This window comes from Sycon ciliatum, chromosome 11 (assembly GCF_964019385.1).
Source record: "Sycon ciliatum chromosome 11, ocSycCili1.1, whole genome shotgun sequence".
Classification (NCBI taxonomy): Eukaryota; Metazoa; Porifera; class Calcarea; order Leucosolenida; family Sycettidae; genus Sycon; species Sycon ciliatum.
In genome coordinates, this window is record NC_088653.1 from 15,195,666 (window position 1) to 15,217,551 (window position 21,886).

Below are 21,886 nucleotides of genomic sequence, written 5' to 3' on the forward strand. Positions count from 1 at the left end.
CCGTAATGGCAGTGTTTACCAGGACCAGGTGTGTGTGTATGTGTGTGTGCATGCATGCATGCATTCCAGTGTGTGAATGTGCGTGCATGCGCAGTTCGTGCATGCCGTGTGTGTGGATGTGCAGTTTGTGCATGCCAATGAGTGCGTGCGCACCCGTATATTGGTGCTTGCATGTACGCATGCGTAACTGCTGACACCCAAAGTTGGCAAAGAGAAGCGAGACAGAAAGAGAGAGGGATTTAGAACAGTTTAATTCGGTGTGCATTGTCAATTCTGTGATACTCGCCACAATCGGCCAAATCTGTAATTGGATTCTCAGTGTTGGTGGTGCATATACGTTGTCATGCTTCCTCTTGACATGAGACATACTGAAAGCGGTGATGTTCTCTTACACTGAAGAAGAAAATAAGAGAAATTCCTTGACTTTATAATAATGTGGTCGTCATTAAAAAACAATAATGTTTTAGAAACAAAGGGTCCCTCAAAAAGTCAGTGGCATATCATCTTACACCGAGAAAATTCACAGGTAGCACCTATATGGAAAGGACAATGGTTACGAGAAGTTTTTTCGTGGGTCGAACCAAGTGGCTTTGATTACTGAGGCTGAGCTATTTTCCTCGATAAATTACATCAAAAGTCACGTCACTATCCGCGCGTGAATCGGGCCTCTAGTCATACATCGCAACACTGCGATAACGCCTACCGATAAATTAGGTGTCCTCCTACTAGTAAACGAGCAGACCACTGCAAATATCTCTGTATACACGTTCTGATGGACGCCTTCTCCCAAAAAATACTCAAGGCTACTCTAAATTGCATTTGACGACGCTGAGGTACTCAAGGCACTGCAAAAATTTTGCGCGAGGCGAGCATGGATAATCAAGATTAACGGCGTTTCCACTCCCGGTATTTGACGACTCCCTGACCAAGACCCTATGCAGAGCTGGATCAGGCGTTGCACACCCTGGGGGGTTATGTACTCTTGGTACAGGCCTACAGGGCATGGTATAGTGCGACAGATGCTGTGAAAAATTTCATCGGCGTTTTAATTTAGGCGTTTTGGGTCGGTGCCGAATATAGCCGAAATTAAATAGCTGCCGAAAATTTGTATATTGACAGTACCGACATGCACCAATGGCAACCGCGGCTTGAGCAAAATATAACAAGCCTCGGAACACTCATACGCCATTTTAGAGACAGAGCAAGGCGATGAGTACCGACGTCTGCTCAGAGTATCCTGGATGGAGAAGCGCACAAATGACAGTATTCTGGTGGAGTTGGGAGTACAGAGACAGCTGTGTATAGGTAACTGTCTTGGCCGTTTTATGCCGATGTACTCCGTGTGGTGCATACCAGGTGTGCATTGGTGGTCGATTCACATAGCTTCGCTAGTTGTGTGGATTAGACAGTTATGTGTGTGTGTGTGTGTGTGTGTGTGTGTGTGTGTGTGTGTGTGTGTGTGTGCGTGTGTGTGTGCGTGTGTGTGTGTGTGTGTGTGTGTGTGTGTGTGTATAGGTAACTGTCTTGGCCGTTTTATGCCGATGTACTCCGTGTGGTGTAGACCAGGTGTGCATTGGTGGTCAATTCACATGGCTTCGCCAGTTGTGTGGATTAGACAGTTATGTGTGTGTGTGTGTGCGTGTGTGTGTGCGTGCGTGTGTGTGTGTGTGTGTGTGTGTGTGTATAGGTAACTGTCTTGGACGTTTTATGCCGATGTACTCCGTGTGGTGTAGACCAGGTGTTCATTGGTGGTCGATTCACATGGCTTCGCCAGTTGTGTGGATTAGACAGTTACCTGGCGCAAGTCTTGATCTGTCTCATTCAGATCTTGTTTTTTTCGCTATCGTGGCTATAAGAGAAAATCTGTGGGTGCACATCCAGTGCATTTGCAGATTTGCGTGCTTCTCTCGGTATGGTATGGCATGGTATTGATTTATTTGAATTCGGTATCTCAACAGTACAATGCACAACTTGGGAAGATCCAAATGACATAGATACATAAACATAAAAGTGGAGTAGGTGCTACAGCTGATCATTTTATCGCAGGTTGTGGGACTGAACTAATACCAGTATGCAAGCAATAAAATAATTAAAAAAGTCTTGCGACGGGCGTAAACATGGTACATGGTGTGTGTGTGTGTGTGGTGGTGGTGGGGGGGGGGGGGGGGGGGTTGTAATGGTAGTTTTGCCTCCTGGCCCATTCAATATGTGAAGTATTGTAAGTCGTCAGTAGCACATCAGTAGTAGTATCAGTCAAATTAATTGAAAATTGTTTTCGTGGTAAGGCCACCCTTTCTTTTTTTCGTTGTTTAACGTCCGCGCCCGCGTACCTTTTGCCTCCGACCGGAAAAACCCCCAGAAAGTAGTAGTGTGGAAGAGAAAAAGACATATGGATACGAGTTAAGAGTAACTCTCCATCACTGTAACATGATACCATATACAGTCAGAAAGTGCAATAACTAGGCACAAAACTGACAGAGTACTGAAACATTCGACGTCCTGACACCTAGCTTCAACACATCTCCGTAGCGCTAACCGACAGCCTTCCAACTTTGCTGCTTCGAATTGTAGTTAGACCGCTTTGTCAAATATCGTACTGGTCTCGTCATCGTCCAGTAACAATCGACATTCTTTGTTCCGTTGGGACTGTAGCTTTTGCTCGTTTTCGTTGCGCTTGCCTTCCCCTCTTTAGTCTTTCCATAACCTTGAACCTTGCAAGTTGGAAGGCTGTCGGTTAGCGCTACGGAGATGTGTTGAAGCTAGGTGTCAGGACGTCGAATGTTTCAGTACTCTGTCAGTTTTGTGCCTAGTTATTGCACTTTCTGACTGTATATAGTATCATGTTACAGTGATGGAGAGTTACTCTTAACTCGTATCCATATGTCTTTTTCTCTTCCACATTTATTTATGGCTCAACATCCGAGTTTCGAAGTAGTAGTACCAATAATATCCGAAGTTGTAAATACATGATTGCGTAGTTTCACAGTGTGCCGATCATGACCTTAAACTTATAATCTTGCCTCCCGGGCATGCCTTTGTCTTGTGTTCTTTTTCTTTTTTTGTTCGCTTTTAAATATCGTACGGTGTGTGTCCTAGTAAAAATCCAGATGTAATGAATTCATGACATGCTAACTCCATGCTATGTACCTGTTTTGTTGGATTCATCAGGCATGTGCTCCAATATACCATCAAAGAGTGTTGTTCTATGCCTGCAAGTGCCGTCAGACCCAGAAATAGTGTATATATCACATGCTTTACTGGTCAAAATATTTGATTGGGGTTTCCAGTTTTTGGAATGGGCTTTTTTTCGCCCTCCCGCGTACCTTTTCGTGAAAAAAAGGGCGTTAAACAATGAATTACCAAAGGGTGGCCTAATCTGATCTATCAGGAATAGTGTACTCTTGGATCTAGCTACAACGCAGCCTCGGCCAGGAGTAGGGGGTGCGGATAATGCTCGAACAAGTGGCAGATTCTGCTCGAGAAGCAGTGAAATTGGCAGAACCGTACAAACCTTATGGCGGGCGATTCCTCGAATTCTGCTCCATTTCTTTATCCACATACCAAACATCCATGAAACGTACCAGAAAAAGTACCGAATTCTGCCAATTTTTCTGCCGACAGAATCCGCATATGCCTAGCCAGGAGTACATAAGCTCCCAGTAGCATATACATGCACACTCTTGTTTCTTGGTAGGGAGAAATTAATAGAATCAGGTAATAGAGGAAGCAAGTGCAATTGGATTAGGTAATCGTATTCTATTGTATTGTATTACTTTTATTGATTTTTACATCGCAAGTCAAACGGGCAATCATGCCCAATGTTATGATGACGATGGAAAGGGAGAAAAGATTAAGAACAAGATTAGCAGGCAGGCATAGTGGGATGGTCTAAGACCATGATTGAGAAACAGAGGGTACCAGGTTCAAGTCCTGCTTGGAAGCGGAAGGATTTTTTCCAGCCGTGCTGCGACCCACAGTTAATTGGGAACTCGAGGTCTGGCACGAGGAAAACATGGATGCAGTGAATGGGATTTTCGGTCTTTGACCACTTGCTGGTGAGCTGATCTACTCACCTCCCACCGCTTTAGGAGCTGCATCTGCGCCTTGATCCTTGAAGGGTGGTGGCGTTCCTACGGATGCGGAAAACCCGGCTTCCAGCCGAGTCTCACGCGAACCGTGATTTTTTTTTTTTAGTTATCCTGGATTATGGGGAGTGAAGAAAACAGTGAGTCTAGGAATCTCTCCTTAGATCATCAACATTGGTCATGAAAGTAGACTTTCAATGGACGTGAGAGTTGAGATGTGCTAGGTCAGGCCAACTAGAGGGTAATGCTAGGCTGTGAGATTCCGAAGTACATCTATTCTGTAATAGAGGAAGCAAGCAGCGCAATGGATGGTGGTATCTTCGAACTGATGGTGGTGGTGGTGGTGGTGAGAAGGAGAGCTCTGTGCCAGAACTTTGCAGCCTAGAGAGCGTGTGTGAGCAGGCGTGTGTTTTACCGCCACACAGCCAGGTGTGTCTTTACCACCATATTTATCAACCATAAGTACAGCTGCAGTGGTGTCTTCGACTTCATTCTCCCGAAGTGGGTTGTGTTTTCAAAAATTTAGTACAGTTCCGAAATGCCAGGGGGTGCTACCTAGAACTACCGCGCGGCATCATATGACTCCACATACCATAGGCATCAATAAAAGGGCGAATTTGGCTTAGAACCACACGTGAATAACGTGAAGAGGAATACATTTGGGAGCAAGGAGATTGGGGACCATGAAGGTGGTGATTTGTACATTATGGACTTGCTAATATGCACATTTCACGTGTCGTTATGGTCAATATCGTAATCCCGAATCCTGCCGAAAGAGACAAATTTGTTTGTCCTAACTTGAAAGTGAAAGTGATTCAATTTGTCAACTGCAGCATAGAACGATATGAAGTGCCAGGGCAGTTATAATATATAGTTTATGTTGGTCTGGCGGAAGCCATGTTCAGTAGGCGCAGTGTCGCTGCCGATAAAACATTTCATTTGATTTTGAAATTTTAGGGCAGGAGTTTGGGGATGAGTGCGAGGAGAGTGCCTGGAGCATTGTGCGCGAGCAATTAGAAGTGACCGAACACAGAGACACATAGATATATGCTCCAGATGAAGATGAGTGAATACTAATTGCTCCGGCTTCTCGATCAGTCTGATACGGGACCGGAGTCGAGGAAGCAAGCGGATAATGGTGGTGATAAAGCTATGGAGCCATACACATAACAGAACATCAATCTCCAAAACTTGGGCAGGATTTCCTTCATGAAGCTGGGTTCTCTGGCAAAGTTGGTAAATATTGGGAAATGTGTTGCATCAAGCAAGCCCGAAGGGACGCAACCAGTTGTTGCTTCCGAAGTATGCGGGCTTTTCCGAGATATTCACAATTTTGAAGATGGGGCAGATGCATGATTTGCATTTATTGACCAGAATATGATCCATATCATGATCAAGGGCACAAGGTAGAAGGGAAAACAAAAAAATTGGAGAGTACTCTACTTTGAGTGAAGGCAATATCATGGCATTGGTTTCGCAAGAGGCGTCCTCTGTACCCGCAATAGTCTGACGATGGCCCTTCGGCTGGATAGGAATGGACGCCATATAATCAAGTAAAATCCCTAAAAATAGTTTCCAGGAACTACTCTGCTACTTGAGGTTTGATCACGAAGATTGTCTCCGGACACGACGTCGAACGGAAATTATTCGTTTGCTATGAGTCGCGACACCACTTTCTCCTTTCGCTCGTAAATGTATTTATCAGAGCAGTCAAAGAATGACCAACCTGGCTGAGAAAAATCCAGCACGTTGGCCCAGCAGCAGCCATTTCCGGGATAATGGACTGAAATGTAGAGTTTGCAGGATGAGCATGGCAAGCAAATGCTCTTTTATTTTTTCCGTAAACTGACGAGAGGTCCCCCTTTCGCTGCGCGCAGTGCCAGCTGCTGGTCTCCAAGATAGTGCACCTGTCATTGGTTCTTCCTTTTAAAAGGTACCTTTTATTCCAAGGACTTCTGTTTCTACACATATTGCCGATAATAATTCCAAGCAGGTATGTTTAAGTCCAGTGGAGTCATATGATGCCTCCGGTACTTCTAGGGTAGTTGAAATTTTGGTAGTTCTAGTGTTAACATGCGGACAAGGTTCACATAATAACTTGGCCCATTATTGAGCTAGAGATCTGAAATTTGGTAAGCAGAGGCACTAACCTTATAGAATATAGGTAAATATGTGTTTTGGACTCTCACAATGTTGGGAGGTGAGTTTTAGGCGATTTCGAAACAGTGAATATTTGGCGTATTATCGATACAAATATATTTTTCCAAAGAGAACCTATTGTCAGATTTCCAAGGTATTCACACATAAGATGGACAATGCACAGTAGAACAAGGCTACAGAAAATTAATCCGAACAATATTTTCTTGTTTGAATCCTCCCACCGCTTAGGAGCTGCATCTGCGCCTTGATCCAAGAGGGTGGTGGCGTTCCTGCGGATGCGGAAAACTGGGCCTTTGGCCGAGTCTCACGCGAACCGTGAATTTTTTTGGATCCTCATTTTCTCTACACCATTTCTTCACATTTTCATCGTTTTATTGCACATCGTCTCCACAGTTTTACATTACATGAATAAAGTGTACTCAAATGTCGATCCAGCTTGTATTACTGATTGCGGTTATCAAATTGTTGTCTCCTCGCCGTCTGTTCAAATATTTTTCTGACATAATTTCCTGCATAAAATTTAGAAATTTGGCATACTTCCATACGAAAATACACCCAGAAAATCAGAAAAGGAAAAATGTAACTTGGGCTCAACTACTGATGTATACATATAAATAAATATATTTATGCTATAATAAATACATTTCACAACATTCCATGTTAGCAATTCGGATTTGTTCCGGGCTGCCGACTCGCCTGGCCTTCTACCATGTCGTAACCATCAGCATCGGTGAAACAGGTTGGGTGTACGCCAATCATTGTGTTCCGTGGGGCTGCTGGGATTGGACGAGTGTGGTGCTGCTAGCATTGGAGCTAGTTGCACTTCAGAAGCTGTCGTCACGAGCAATCCCACTGACCACACCCTTGAAATCGACTCTGGCAGGCTATTGTAGTCCTAGCATGCGCTGTTTGATCTGCAGTGCATGGACGCCCTGGTGGGTTTCATCCCTCTGGACTGAGGGCTCTGCAGGATCTGCCACGTTGGGGAACTGGGACTGGGATTGGGCTTTGCGCTCACTGGCTTGATTGCTGCGCGCCACCATGGTGTGCATCTGTACTGTCCTATCATGCTGCATTTGTATCTCTCGTCCAATGGTTTGAGCAGAATGTCGCTTGCTGTGTAAGTTATCGGCAACCTCGGCAGCACGTGGTTGACTGACGGGCATGCCAGCAGTGCTGCTAGGTAAAGCTAGGTCCTGACCAGACAGCTGCAACTCACCCCTCGCAGACGCCTGTTTGGTGTGAGTGCTCGTGGTGGCAGTGGACTGTGCCCGTCTCGGTGGAAGAGGCGAGCCAAGAACATGGGCAAGTGTGTCGACGTCCTCTTCGAAAACGGATGCATCCGGCGAGTAAGCCGGCACTTGTCCAACATTTAAACGAGGGACTTCCTGGGCTTGCGGGGTACTTGTGCTAGAGCGATCAGATTGTGGCGCTGTGATGTGCTTGTCTGCTAGTTCACTCTTCGGCTGTGTCTGGTCCTGTGTCCGGTCTGCCTCTCCCAGTACGTTGATCTTATCCCAGGTTCTGCAGTTTGGCAAGTAACACATTTGAAACGGAGAGAACGACACAACTGACATTGACCTCATGGTCCATCACCGGTTATACTTTGATTTAGCACATTTGTTTGAATGCACCCCTCGCAACTGCAAGGGGTAGTCTAGCCTCGGTACGCTGTTTCTACGGAAAGCTGTACATGTGGAATTGTAGCCCTGTACAAGTACATAGTTACAACTGAGACCTTACCATTAGCCTATGCACACGCACAGACACACACACACGCACACACCTTGACCTTTGACCTTTGACGCCCATCGCCGGAGGCGATGATAGCAATGCTACGGCAGAAGCCATAGCAACTTGTGCTGGGATTGCACCATTCAACAGCTTGCAAGGCTGAAGAATTGACCGTCACTATTCAGCCTGGTCTACACCATACAGCTATTTGAAGTGACTTTTTCTGGCCAGTGAATCCCACACACACACACACACACACACACACACACACAGACACATAAGAGCAAGAGAGAGAGAGAGAGAGAGAGAGAGAGAGAGAGAGATTGAGAGAGAGAGAGATTGAGAGAGAGAGAGAGAGAGAGAGAGAGAGAGAGAGAGAGAGAGGAGAGAGAGAGAGAGAGAGAGAGAGAGAGAGAGAGAGAGAGAGAGAGAGGGAGAGAGAGAGAGAGAGAGAGAGAGAGAGAGAGAGAGAGAGAGAGAGAGAGACACACACACACACACACACACACACACACACACACACATAGAGAGAGAGAGAGAGAGAGAGAGAGAGAGAGAGAGAGAGAGAGAGAGAGAGAGAGAGAGAGAGAGAGAGAGAGAGAGAGAGAGAGAGAGAGAGAGAGAGAGATAGAGAGAGACAGAGGGACACAGAGACAGAGAGAGAGACAGAGAAAGAGAGAGAGAGACAGAGAGAGACAGAGAGAGAGAGAGAGAGAGAGAGAGAGAGAGAGAGAGAGAGAGAGAGAGAGAGAGAGAGAGAGAGAGAGAGAGAGAGAGAGAGAGAGAGAGAGAGAGAGAGAGAGAGAGAGAGAGAGAGAGAGAGAGAGAGAGAGAGAGAGAGAGAGAGAGAGAGAGAGAGAGAGAGAGAGAGAGAGAAAGAGAGACAGAGAGAGAGACAGACAGAGAGAGACAGAGAGAGAGAAAGAGAGAAAGACAGACAGACAGACACAGAGACAAAGAGACAGAGAGAAAGAGACAGAGACAGAGAGAGACAGAGAGACAGAGAGAAAGAGGGATGGAGAGAGAAAGAGGGAGGGAGAGACAGTGTGTGTGAGAGATTGCAAAATGAATATCAGAAGGGTGGCTCAACTGGGTAGTGAACTGCCCAATGGCTAGAAATTCATGAAATCCCCCCCCCCCACTGTAGGTCGACTCAGTAGGTGGGGCAGGACAAGGTGCAGAAAAGGATTGATGCTATGAGAGTATCTGCCCAGGGGTCCAGCTGCAGTTACCCCTGCCCCCAATGAAGGCAATGCTTGCTACCAGTGTGGGTGGATCTGATTTAAGGGACCTTTCACATCTGCTGCGAATCGAATGCTAAACGAAAGTGTGATTCGGCTCGTTCTCGTTTCATTCAAAACAGATTCAGGTTTTGCAAGCCGTCATGCCAATTTCTGTGGCAACTACGAATATGGCTGGTACGCATTGCAGCTTGGTATACACACGTCTAGCTGCAAGCGCGTGGAATCAAGGAAAAAATGTGTGCCTGGCAAAAAAATACAACCTGACGGATTCGGAGCGATCCACGAATGAAGAGGCTTCCATTCGTGATAATGAGCCCTTACAAGGGACTCTAACGAATGCTTGAACCCTGGTGAAGAATCAGGATTCATTTCGTATCCATATGCGTGGTGCGAAAAGTCTCTAGAACCTTCACCGGTGGTAATAATTACACAAGAGTTAACCCAGACACAAAGGATCTCCAAGTTTCTCAGTGTTGCTACTCTGAGTTTCGTGCAAAAGCACTCTATATATATATGCTGGCTACAAGCGAGGGTCCCTGGTTCGAGTCCTGGTGGTGACAGTCAATTTTTTCTTCAGACTTTTCCCGTTTGTCTCTTTCCCTCAAACCAGTTAATATATATATATATATATAGAACAATAGAAGTATTTCTTGCGTCGGCAAAAAGTGCTCAATGTCCTAAGACAGAGCGGGGTTATACACTCAGACACAAAGGATCTCCAAGTTTCTCAGTGTTGCTACTCTGAGTTTCGTGCAAAAGCACTCTTCAGGCAACTTACTCTTCTCTCACATCAGTATCCCTTTACATACCAGAAAAGACGAAAAGAAGCACCCTAGGTGGGAATCACAGGTGGAGAAAAGAAGCACGCTAGCCAGTCTAGGTGGGAATCACAGGTGAAGATAAATGTGGCAAGTGTGGTAGTGTGAGCAATCGCGCAGGCCGGGTGGTGTGCATAAAGTGAAGTAGGATGCATGCACATTAGATAGCAGGAGTTCTGTATATGTGTAACAGATAGCAAGCGCAGTCTACAGTTCAGGTCACCTCCGATAGGAGGTACTTGGTGCTGTGGCGACATTTTGTGACCAGGCTGCATCTGGTGTTGAGGAGCGATGCCTTGTCACTCTTCATTATGGCGATCTTCTCCGATAGGCATAGGTTGCACCGCTTCGAGGTTCTTTTGTAGGCGCTGGATCTCTGCCTGATTCTCCACGAGATGTTGACGTCTTCACCTGCCTCCTTCAATGCCCATGCATTGAAAAATGCGGGAAACAACACATGAGGGGAATGCAGTCCACTGCTCCATACATTCTTATGGTAGTGTAGTGTGAACTTGAGGCGCGTAAGAATATTCTTGCTGATTCTCTACCCCCAGTATAAATTCTGGCTTCGTTTTCGTTCTTGCTCATTCCCATGTATCTACTGATGAAAATGGGTGAAAAGCTTTTAGTGTTATGAAACTGACAACCTTGTTGTTGTGTGTATACAAATTTTGTTCGCCTACGTCTCTATTTATATATATATATAAAATACTCAATATAGATTATGACCGGATCCGACCCGTTGGCTCGTGCCGACCTGTGCTCTATGGCGTACCGAAAATACATAAGAAATACATAAGAAAGACGTGCCACTTAGACCAATCCTGTCCATGATCAATGCTCCCCAACACGAAATGGCCAAGTGGCTAGCTGAATTACTAAAGCCAGTCCTGATTAAATATTCCGCCCACGCAACTAAGGATACTTTCGAGTTCGTGGATGACGTAAAGGAATTTGGCCAGCAGCAGGCAGAGAACTCTGGATCGCTGTTCCTGTGCTCTTTCGATGTCGTCAGCATCTTTACAAACGTGCCTCTCAAGGAAACAATAGATATCTGCATACAGTTGCTATACCATGATGATGAAATATCAGCCCCGCAAATACCCCAAGATCTTTTCAAGAAGCTGCTTTTCAAAGCCACATCAGACGTGCAGTTCAGTTTCAATGGCAATATGTACGCACAGAGGGACGGAGTAGCCATGGGTTCACCCTTGGGCCCCGTGCTAGCCAATATCTTTGTTGGATATTTTGAGAACACAATTCCAGACAGTCATTGGCCCCAATTCTATAGCCTGTATAGGCGTTATGTGGATGACACATTCGCAGCATTTCACAACCGGAAACTGGCATTGGAATTCTCTGAGCATTTAAATAATCTTCACCCAGCTCTCCAGTTTACGATGGAGGAGGAGAATAATGGAGAATTGCCGTTTCTTGATGTATTGATTAAGCATTCTTCCACAGAATTGCTCACCACAGTATATAGAAAGCCGACGTTCACAGGTCTTTACACCCGCTGGGACTCGTTTTGTGACACTAGAAACAAAATCAATTTGATCAGATCATTAACTTTCAGAGCTAAAAACATCTGCTCACCATCACTATTATCAGCTGAAATTGCTAAGCTAGAGGATATTCTGTGTTCTAACGGTTACCCACTCAAAGTACTCAAGCGAGTCATGACAAGCGTTCTTGAACCTAGCCCAGATTCAGCTTCTGCTCAACTTGAATCTGCAACGCGTATTATCACAAAATTGCCGTGGAAAGGGCAAAATTGCATTGCCTTCCGCAAAAAGATTAAAGCTGCAATTTTGAACTGCTATCCTACAGTATCCCCCATTGTAATTTATACAACCAGACCCGCATTCAGGTCTAGTCTATCGCGAAGGATGTTTCACCAACTCTTGAAAATAGTAATTTTATTTATAAGTATGCGTGTCGCTGTGAGCGGACGTACGTTGGTGAGACATGTCAGCGATTCTCGGAAAGGATCAAGCAGCATATCCCAGACAAGCTGTACAAGAAGCCGCCTGACAAACGTGTGGCAACAAGTGATAGCGCCATCACAAAGCATTTGCAGGCGCAACCTGAATGCATCCCGCAGGAACGCAACAGCAGCTTCAGTGTCATCTCACCAGCCCGGAACAGCGCGCACCGATTCACACTGGAGGCGCTGTACATTCGCAGTTTGAGGCCAGAGCTGTGTCGACAAAAGAAGCACATCAAGGTGCTACGGCTGTTCAAGCTGCAACCGGACTGACAACTTTATCACGTGTTTGTTCTGGTACTGCATTCCCCTCATGTGTTGTTTCCCGCATTTTTCCACTGCTCCATACATTCTTATGGTAGTGTAGTGTGAACTTGAGGCGCGTAAGAATATTCTTGCTGATTCTCTACCCCCAGTATAAATTCTGGCTTCGTTTTCGTTCTTGCTCATTCCCATGTAACTACTGATGAAAATGGGTGAAAAGCTTTTAGTATTATGAAATTGACAACCTTGTTGTTGTGTGTATATAAATTTTGTTCGCCTACGTCTCTATTTATATATATATATATATATATATGAGAGTCAGCGATTCTCGGAAAGGATCAAGCAGCATATCCCAGACAAGCTGTACAAGAAGCCGCCTGACAAACGTGTGGCAACAAGTGATAGCGCCATCACAAGGCATTTGCAGGCGCAGCCTGAATGCATCCCACAGGAACGCAACAGCAGCTTCAGTGTGATCACACCAGCCCGAAACAGCGCGCACCGATTCACACTGGAGGCGCTGTACATTCGCAGTTTGAGGCCAGAACTGTGTCGACAAAAGAAGCACATCAAGGTGCTACGGCTGTTCAAGCTGCAACCGGACTGACAACTTTATCACGTGTTTGTTCTGGTACTGCATTCCCCTCATGTGTTGTTTCCCGCATTTTTCCACTGCTCCATACATTCTTATGGTAGTGTAGTGTGAACTTGAGGCGCGTAAGAATATTCTTGCTGATTCTCTACCCCCAGTATAAATTCTGGCTTCGTTTTCGTTCTTGCTCATTCCCATGTAACCACTGATGAAAATGGGTGAAAAGCTTTTGGTATTATGAAACTGACAACCTTGTTGTTGTGTGTATATATATATATATATATATATATAAATAGAGACGTAGGCGTTCGGGCCTGATTGGAAATTTTTATTTCCATTGCTATCAGGTTCGGCCTCATTTTCTCTGTGCTGCGCTGATGAGTTCAAAAAGAACGAAACAGCATGCTGTCCGCAGATTGAGTATATATATATATATATAGAGAGAGAGAGAGAGAGAGAGAGGTAGGCGAACAAAATGTATATACACACAACAACAAGGTTGTCAATTTCATAATACTAAAAGCTTTTCATCCATTTTTATCAGTAGTTACATGGGAATGAGCAAGAACGAAAAAGAAGCCAGAATTTATACAATTACTTTCTACTCGAAGTATATATATATACTCAACCTGCGGACAGATATATTTATCACTCCCTTAGTATTGACTCACGTAGAATTTTGCCATACCTAAGCAGTCAAATATTCCTGCATATTTGACTCCTTAGGGCTATATTGACCGCTTATATTTGACTCCTTTTTAGCGATTGAACACATGCTTTGGTCAGTCGTGATAAATCTAATATTGACTTCGTACTTGGTCAGCATAGGAAATAAAAGACCTCGTAAAAGACCTCGGCTTCGCCTCGGTCTTTTACTCGGCTTTTATTTCCTATATTGACCTCGTACTCAGTCAATATTAGATACATATACTTCGAGTAGAAAGTAATTGTGCGCTAAAACCATCAGAGGTGGCAGGTAGAACCTTACGCTTTCAAGCAACCGAGCCCGTTCAGAACAGACCCAAAACAATCTGGGATGAGTGTGTAGTGGGCCGCAGCCTCGCGGACACAAACTACTACAAGGATCTCAGTGAACACACCGTTGTTGTTGTTGTTGTTTTGTTTAAACTGAAGTGAACTAGAAAGAAGGTTAACTCTAACTCTAACTCTAACTGAAATGTAACTTTAACTGGGGGCGAAGAGAATTGTGAGCAGAAGACTGCGCATGCTTACCTACCGGGATACGCTAAGTATACACTGTACGCTACAAGTGTAGAGGCGACGGTTTCAAATAGGACACAGGTTGCAAACCGGAACGGACTCAATATTCACTTTCTCTCTTGGTATTTTGATTAGAAAACATATGTCACAGTGAGAATACGATGTGTTATACTCGGAGCCAAAATTTCATGGCTCTGCGATGACCAGAAGCGCCATACCAAGCAGGTGAGTTTTTGACGTGTTGCTTCGCACTGCGACTTGAGTTTTACGACTTTCGAAAAATCAACTTCTTGTCGCAGGTAAACAGCGGCTCGCCTCTTGCCAATAAAGCATCGCATACCAATCAAAACTAATGGAAGCACACACAAGGCGTATTGTTACTCTGTAGTAGACTGTACTGGCCCTCGTGGAGCGATAGCAATTACCAAATTTCAGACCCAGAGTGAATTTGACGTGCACTCTAAAATGTATCCGGTTTGAAGCCATCTCTGATTTGAACTTTTTGAAGCAAAAAATTGGGCAACTTGAAGGCAATGGGTCAACACAAAGGAGTGGCTCAGTTCGATTGACTCTGGCCCCAGAGCAAACTTCAACATGCCAGTTTCCTTCCACAAACATATTTCGAGTGAAAAATCAACGCTGATGATCGGTTTGGGTCTATACAAATTTGGCTGTCAAGCCGTTCCGGCATCGAACCGTCGCCTCTACCCACAAACTGAACAAGTTGGAAAGATGCTGGGTGCTGTATAGGGTGTGAGGCAACACACTCTTCAGGAACGAAGCCCACCTTCACCAGTTTGCCCACTGGAATATAACCCTGAAGGGTCTTGCAAACAACTGAAGCTCTGACGCTAGTGCACAGCAGGTAACCGTAGAGAGGTACAATCTAGACAGCACACTTCACGCCAGTAGCTGGCACATTACCTATGATCACTACACCAGGCTGAGACGGCGGATAACACACGAACACATATACACACACAGACCTACACACACACATGCACATACATAGACACAAATGCACACACAAACACATGAACACACACACACACACACATATACACACTCAGACACATACACACATGCATACATGCATACACACACATACACACACACATGCACTCACACATGCACTCACACTCACACACACACACACACACACACACACACACACACACACACACACACACACACACATAATAGGCACACACACATAAACACACACACAAACACATACACACACACACATACATGTACAAACATAACTTGGTAAAGTCTCCGTCGTTGAATTTCTGAGTGCAATTTTTGTATCCACATCAAGCTACATGCCTGCATCAAAACCAAAGAAAACTCACTTGGGTTCTCGGGATGTCTTTTCAATGCCTTCGAACACCGTCATACCAGCATTCATTTTATTTTTCTGCACGCGATTCCGTCGCACCATGAACCCAGTAAAAGCAAGGACCATGCATCCAGCCAAAGCCAGCGGGGCCAAAAGATACTCAATGCCACTACTGCCGCTGCCGCTATTTCCGTCATGACCCGCGGCAGCAAATCGTGGGGGTGATTCGGAGGCAGTCAGAGAAGCGGGCGGGACATCAGGGCTGTCTCCGTTGGAACTATTGGAAGTCGCGGAACCTTCCACTTGTGTGGTGGTATTAGAAACGACTGCAGCACCAGAGTTGTTTCCACTGTTACTCTTGCCGCCCAATGCCTTGGTCTCATTGTGAGGGATTGACACATATTGAGTAGCTGCCTCAAAACTTTGGTTCTTTGCACTATTTTTCTTTCCTCTAGGATCAAGTGTACCACTGTTTGAAGCAGGCAAGTCTTCACGTTCCGTATTGGTACTAGAAACAGGTGTGGCATCAGTGTTGTCTCTGCTAACACTCTCCAATGCCTCAGAATCGCCTTGAGAATTTGGCACGGTTGGAGAAATGGTCGTATTAACAGTGTGGTTCTTTGCATTATTTATCTTTCCTGTGGGATGAGAGGAACCAATATTTGAAGCAGGCGAGTCTTCACCTTCCGTGGTGGTACTAGAAACGGGCGTGGCATCAGTGTTGTCTCTGCTTGCACTGTCGTCGGGATTCGACACGATTGAAGTAATGGTCTTGGCATTGTGGTTACTTGCACTATTTTCCTTTTCCGTCTGTGCATCCTTCTCGACCTCATGATTGCTGGAATCGCTATGCGATTCAACCGTACTTTCCCCTATTGTGGCAGGGCTGTGAGCTGCGGTTTCCGGAGTTTTTTGTGCGGTTGCTTGGGGGGGATTGGTTGGATTGATCCTTGTAGTGACTTTTGTATTGACTGCATGAACAGAGGGAAGAGCGAATCAGAAAAAGGGGTTACCGTATAATCTATGATAAGCGCCGTGCCTATTATATTTTTTTGAACACCCCTCTACCCTGTGCTTATATTGGAGACCGTGCTTATATTTTTTCAACGAATACATCCATACAGAGCAAGAAGAAATACATGCTAGATATCATGCACGCAGCATTGATTTCCACCAAGACCGTGCTAATAATAGATACTGTGCTTATAATGTTTCGAAAGGTGCTCACAGTGTGCCAGTATTAGAGACTGTGCTAGTAATGGAGGCCTGTGCTTATAATAGGGAATATACGGTATGTGTCCACCGGGTGCCGGCAATGCATTAGCTCAAACCACCAATCAGCTAACACCGACCCTCTTTTTTTCTCTCTAGACTTCAAACATCGATTTCGCTCGTTGAATATACAGTGGCACTAACAAAAGTATACCTCTGGTGTTCCTTCGCCGATTTCCATCAACAAAGCATCTATGTTTCGAGGGGAACCGTGGCTATCACGTTGAAGTTATCCGAAGTCTCTACGAGGTACAATGTTGCCGTGGTGAGACTCGAGGTCGGAAGAAAACCGAAAAAGTAAATCCGATCAAAAAATTCAAATTTTCACACCGCATGTTATTTGAAGGTGAGGAAACAATAATTGTCGTACTTTCAGTGGACTCACAAAGGGTTAACTACAAGGCCGGGGACTGGCACTGATCATCACATTCCTGCTACTATCAACCCCAATGCCTCAGTGGGATACCGTGTGGTGCCTGGCAGAGCGCCTACTCTGGGCACTCTACACTTAAGTTCCGCGATGGGCCAAAAACATAGGTTGGCTCCAACGAGGCCCTGCTTCCTTGTGTTTGTGTAATATTTATAGTCCTAGTTGCCTGATCATCGTAGTAATACGTAGTTGTTGCAAAGCTTATATTTTTTACTTGAGTATTATCTTTATTCTCACGATGGCCGTAGCCAATAAGAGAGAGAGGGACAGTACTATGTGTTATCAACCAGAGTGGGTGCAGAAGTATATCCAATGCGCAGGCAGATAGATAGGCGATAGAGCTTGATTAAAATACTATACCTAGGCTGGGCTGCAGCGGGGCCGGGTTGGAGCATGTGCAAATTGATGATACTATGATCGGGGTAACTTCTCTTCCATTATTTCTTGTGTATTGCTAAAACCCTTTTACCACTGCATCGGACTGGCATCTGACACCAAATCCTCTATAGCTGACAGGGAGTGTTGGAGCACATTTTGGGAATGGTGAGAGCCTCGAAGCTCAAACCTCAAAATCTTGCTGGTTCCGGCAAACCACATGTGGTAATAGGTTTTTCATTTTGACCCGACGAGACCATACGACGCTTGCAGATCACAGCACGAACAGTTCACCAGCCACACTCCACGAAAGGAAGTATTAGTACTCCTGACAAGTCTTGTTTCGTTCCATAGAGATAATAACGGGGAACTCATCAGAGGAGAAGCAGTTGTTGAATGAAGGGGTTTAGCTAAATAATGCTATTTTATAGAAAAGATATTGGCGCACTGAGGTGTAAACACTCAACTAACTCACATATGTGACATATCAACACAAAAGGAATAGTGCAGAATGGAGGTGTTCTGAACCCTACCAGACACAACTATCACAAGTGCTAAATCATTCACAATGAGAAGGAGAGGTACACAGGAATAGGTTGCGCTGGTTTACACGTCACAAATGGTACTGAGGTTGTGACAAAGATAGGTGAAAAGTAGACGCCAAGTGAAAGCCAACAAATCATCACGAACGTCTAACGTCACATCTGAAGATTGCTAGCGGCACAAGACAAATACTTCACAAACCACGATAATTGAAATTCAGCCAGCGGTATAGTGAAAGGAAGGCTGCTGGGTGTGACATTGAACTGTGGGCTGCTGAGGCGACGTATCCATCTTGATCTCGACTGCAAGGTTGGCGTCTAACGCTAAAATCTGAGCAGCAGATCAAATCCTTCCTCTGGTCAATGGCAGATTTCCTGGTCCAGGAGAAGTCATAATTCTTTGTGCCATCTTCAATAGGTCCGTCAAATACAGTAGTAATAGGTTTTTCATTTTGACCCGACGAGACCATACGACGCTTGCAGATCACAGCACGAACAGTTCACCAGCCACACTCCACGAAAGCAAGTAGAAGTACTCCTGACAAGTCTTGTTTCGTTCCATAGAGATAATAACGGGGAACTCATCAGAGGAGAAGCAGTTGTTGAATGAAAGGGTTTAGCTAAATAATGCTATTTTATAGAAAAGATATTGGCGCACTGAGGTGTAAACACTCAACTAACTCGCATGTGTGACATATCAACACAAAAGGAATAGTGCAGAATGGAGGTATTCTGAACCCTACCAGACACAACTATCACAAGTGCTAAATCATTCACAATAAGAAGGAGAGGTACACAGGAATAGGTTGCGCTAGTTTACACGTCACAAATGGTACTGAGGTAGTGACAAAGATAGGTGAAAAGTAGACGCCAAGTGAAAGCCAACAAATCAACACGAACGTCTAACGTCACATCTGAAGATTGCTAGCGGCACAAGACAAATACTTCACAAACCTCGATAATTGAAATTCAGCCAGCGGTATAGTGAAAGGAAGGCTGCTGGGTGTGACATAGAACTGTGGGCTGCTGAGGCGACGTACCCATCTTGATCTTGACTGCAGGGTTGGCGTATAACGCTAAAATCCGAGCAGCAGATCAAATCCTTTCTCTGGTCAATGGCAGATTTCCTGGTCCAGGAGAAGTCATAATTCTTTGTTGCCATCTTCAATAGGTCCGTCAAATACACCACGTATACGCCCCGTTATCGAATATGGTTCTCTGGCGATGTCAGCGATGAATGTTGAGCAACAAGATGTCCTCGAATGTCCAGCTGACCAAGATAAATGTCTTCCAAATGCTAGTGTTTGTGCGTGCCAGAGAAAATGCATGAATGTTATGGTATGTTAGTCCGCAGGGGGACATAACAATTTTGCGATGAAGATAGAAGACGAAGATGTCGCGATCGAAGCTTGAAATTTTTGAAAAAGGTGATTTTCGTGAGTATGTAGAGAGACTCACGTTATATTTTATCGCCAACAGTATTGGACAAGTGGCAGCTGGGGCAACTGCAGACCAGGAGAGAGCTGCGGACACCCCAAAGGCAGCTGTCCTGACCAGTCAACTCTCTGCTGAGAACTACTCGATCCTGAAGAGTCTTTGCCTGCCGGACAACCCAGCGCAGAAATCGTTTACGGAACTCGGAGAATTGCTTTCAGAGCACTTCAAGCCTAATGTCAGTGTGTTGGTGGCGACTCATAGATTCCAGAGGATTTGTCAAAAGGATGGAGAGTCAGCAACACGGTATGCAGCTAGACTAAAGCAAGCAGCCATGGACTGTAAGTTTGAGGCGTATTTGGACAGGGCACTCCGAGACCAGTTTGTCAGTGGGTTGAAGTCGATGAGTGTTACGAAGGAGCATGGCATCAGCCTTTACTGAAACTGCATTGAGAGAGTCGGAGCAATTGACGGCGCAGCCCGTCCACGCCGTTCGTTCGCGCCAGTCGACGAGCAAGCCATCTCCAACTTTCAAGTCGTACGACAAGAAATGTTTTCGGTGTGAAAGGCTGGTCACAAACCGGAAGAGTACCGCTTCAAGAGTGTGAAGTGTCATGCGTGTGGTACGGTGGGTCACATCGAGAGAGCTTGCCGCAAGAAGAAGTCTGGACAAACCGTCCATCACATCGAGGAAGAAATTGGTGAGTTCGTTCCATGTGCTAGTAAACCCGATGTCACCATGTATAATGTAAATGCAATGGGGCGACTACCATACACTGTGTCATTAGATGTAATGGGTACCACTATCCAAATGGAGATTGATACGGGAAGTGCTGTCACGATTCTCAGCAGCGCAGATTTCTTGCAATGCAATGGTGTGCTGAGTAACCTGATGGAATCCAGTATCAACCTTGTGTCCTACTCTGGAGATGTGATTAATTGTCTCGGGGAAGCGGAAATGGAGTTCCGAATGGGCACACAATTGCACACACTATTGGTGAGGGTTACAAATGGAAAACGTCAATCTATTCTGTGCAAAGATGCAATGGCTTTGTTCAAACTCCCCTGGAAATCAATTTTCGAAAAGTGCACCAGGTCGAAAAGTAGGGCGCTAAATTCATTGAGAAATACCCAGAGTTGTTCGACACTTCAGAAGTGGGAAAGGTGAAAGGCGTGCAGGTGAAATTACATGTGTCTGATGAGAGCCCTGTTTACCGAAAGGCAAGGCCGGTACCACTGTCAATTCGGGAGAGCTATGTTGAGGCTCTGAATAAATTGAAAGCAGATGGTATAATCGAGAAAGTCACGCATTCAGAATGGGCCTCCCCCACTGTCACGGTAGAGAAATCAGGAGGTGGGTTGAGAATCTGTGGTGACTACAGTGGCACTATCAATCTGCATTCTAAATGCGAGCAATACCCGCTACCCACTCTTGAGGAGCTATTGCACAAATTGGGCCCGGGGTCTAAATTCACGAAGCTGGATTTGTCGCAAGCCTACAACCAGCTAGAGATAGCACCTGAATGTCGCAAGTACACCACGATCAATACCATGCAGGGGTTGTATCAGTACAAACGACTCCCTTTTGGTTTTCACAGCGCCATATTTATTTTCCAACGGGTAACGGAAGAAACCCTTAGCGATTTGCCAGGATGTGGGGGCTATATCGACGATGTGTTGCGTACTGGTCGTGATGAGATCCATGAGAAAAATGTGGATCAAGTGCTATCATGCCTAAATGAGAACGGATTCAAGCTCAGTCCTAAGAAGTTCAACTACATGGTGGATAAGCTAACATACCTCGGTCATCAGGTAACCGCGCAGGGAATCGCACCCTCGCCTGATCGAGTGAATGCCTTGAAAGTCGCGAAGCTGCCTAACAACGTGAATGAATCGTACTCTTTTCTGGGTGCGGCCAATTTTCAACGGAAATTTGTGCCTCGGTTTGCAGAGATTGCTGCACCACTGTTCAACCTGCTCAGGAAAGAAATGAAATGGCAATGGAGCAAGGCAGAGGAAGATGCATTCCAGGCCTTGAAAGATGCAATGTGTGAGCATACGCTATTAGCACACTACGATGTCAAGAAGCCAGTCACACTCCAGGTGGACGCTTCTCGAATGGGTCTAAGTGCCGTACTTCTGCAAAGGCAAACAAATGGCGATGTTTTGCCGGTTACTTACGTGTCAAGGAAATTAACACCGGCTGAATCGCATTATGCACAAATCGAACGGGAAGCTGTAACTGTGGTTTTCAATGTTACGAAGTTCCAGAAATACTTGCTGGGGCGCCACTTCACGCTTCAAACCGACCATCAACCACTAGTGAAGTTACTGGGAAACAACGAACCAGTTCCTACACTCGCATCAGCTCGAATTAAGAAGTGAG

The 21,886-nt window shown here is 45.3% G+C and overlaps 1 protein-coding gene across 1 annotated transcript; it reads right to left on the reverse strand.

Moving 5' to 3' along the window:
- Positions 1 to 7,027: 7,027 nt before the first annotated feature.
- LOC135827128 (uncharacterized) lies at positions 7,028 to 19,110 on the reverse strand. Its single transcript, XM_065339652.1, has 3 exons — positions 19,107 to 19,110; positions 15,461 to 16,418; positions 7,028 to 7,769 (listed from the first exon to the last, which is right to left on the reverse strand). Exons 1-3 carry the CDS (start codon positions 19,108 to 19,110, stop codon positions 7,130 to 7,132), a joined length of 1,602 nt encoding a protein of 533 aa, XP_065195724.1. The 3' UTR covers positions 7,028 to 7,129.
- Between the last annotated feature and the right edge of the window lie 2,776 nt (positions 19,111 to 21,886).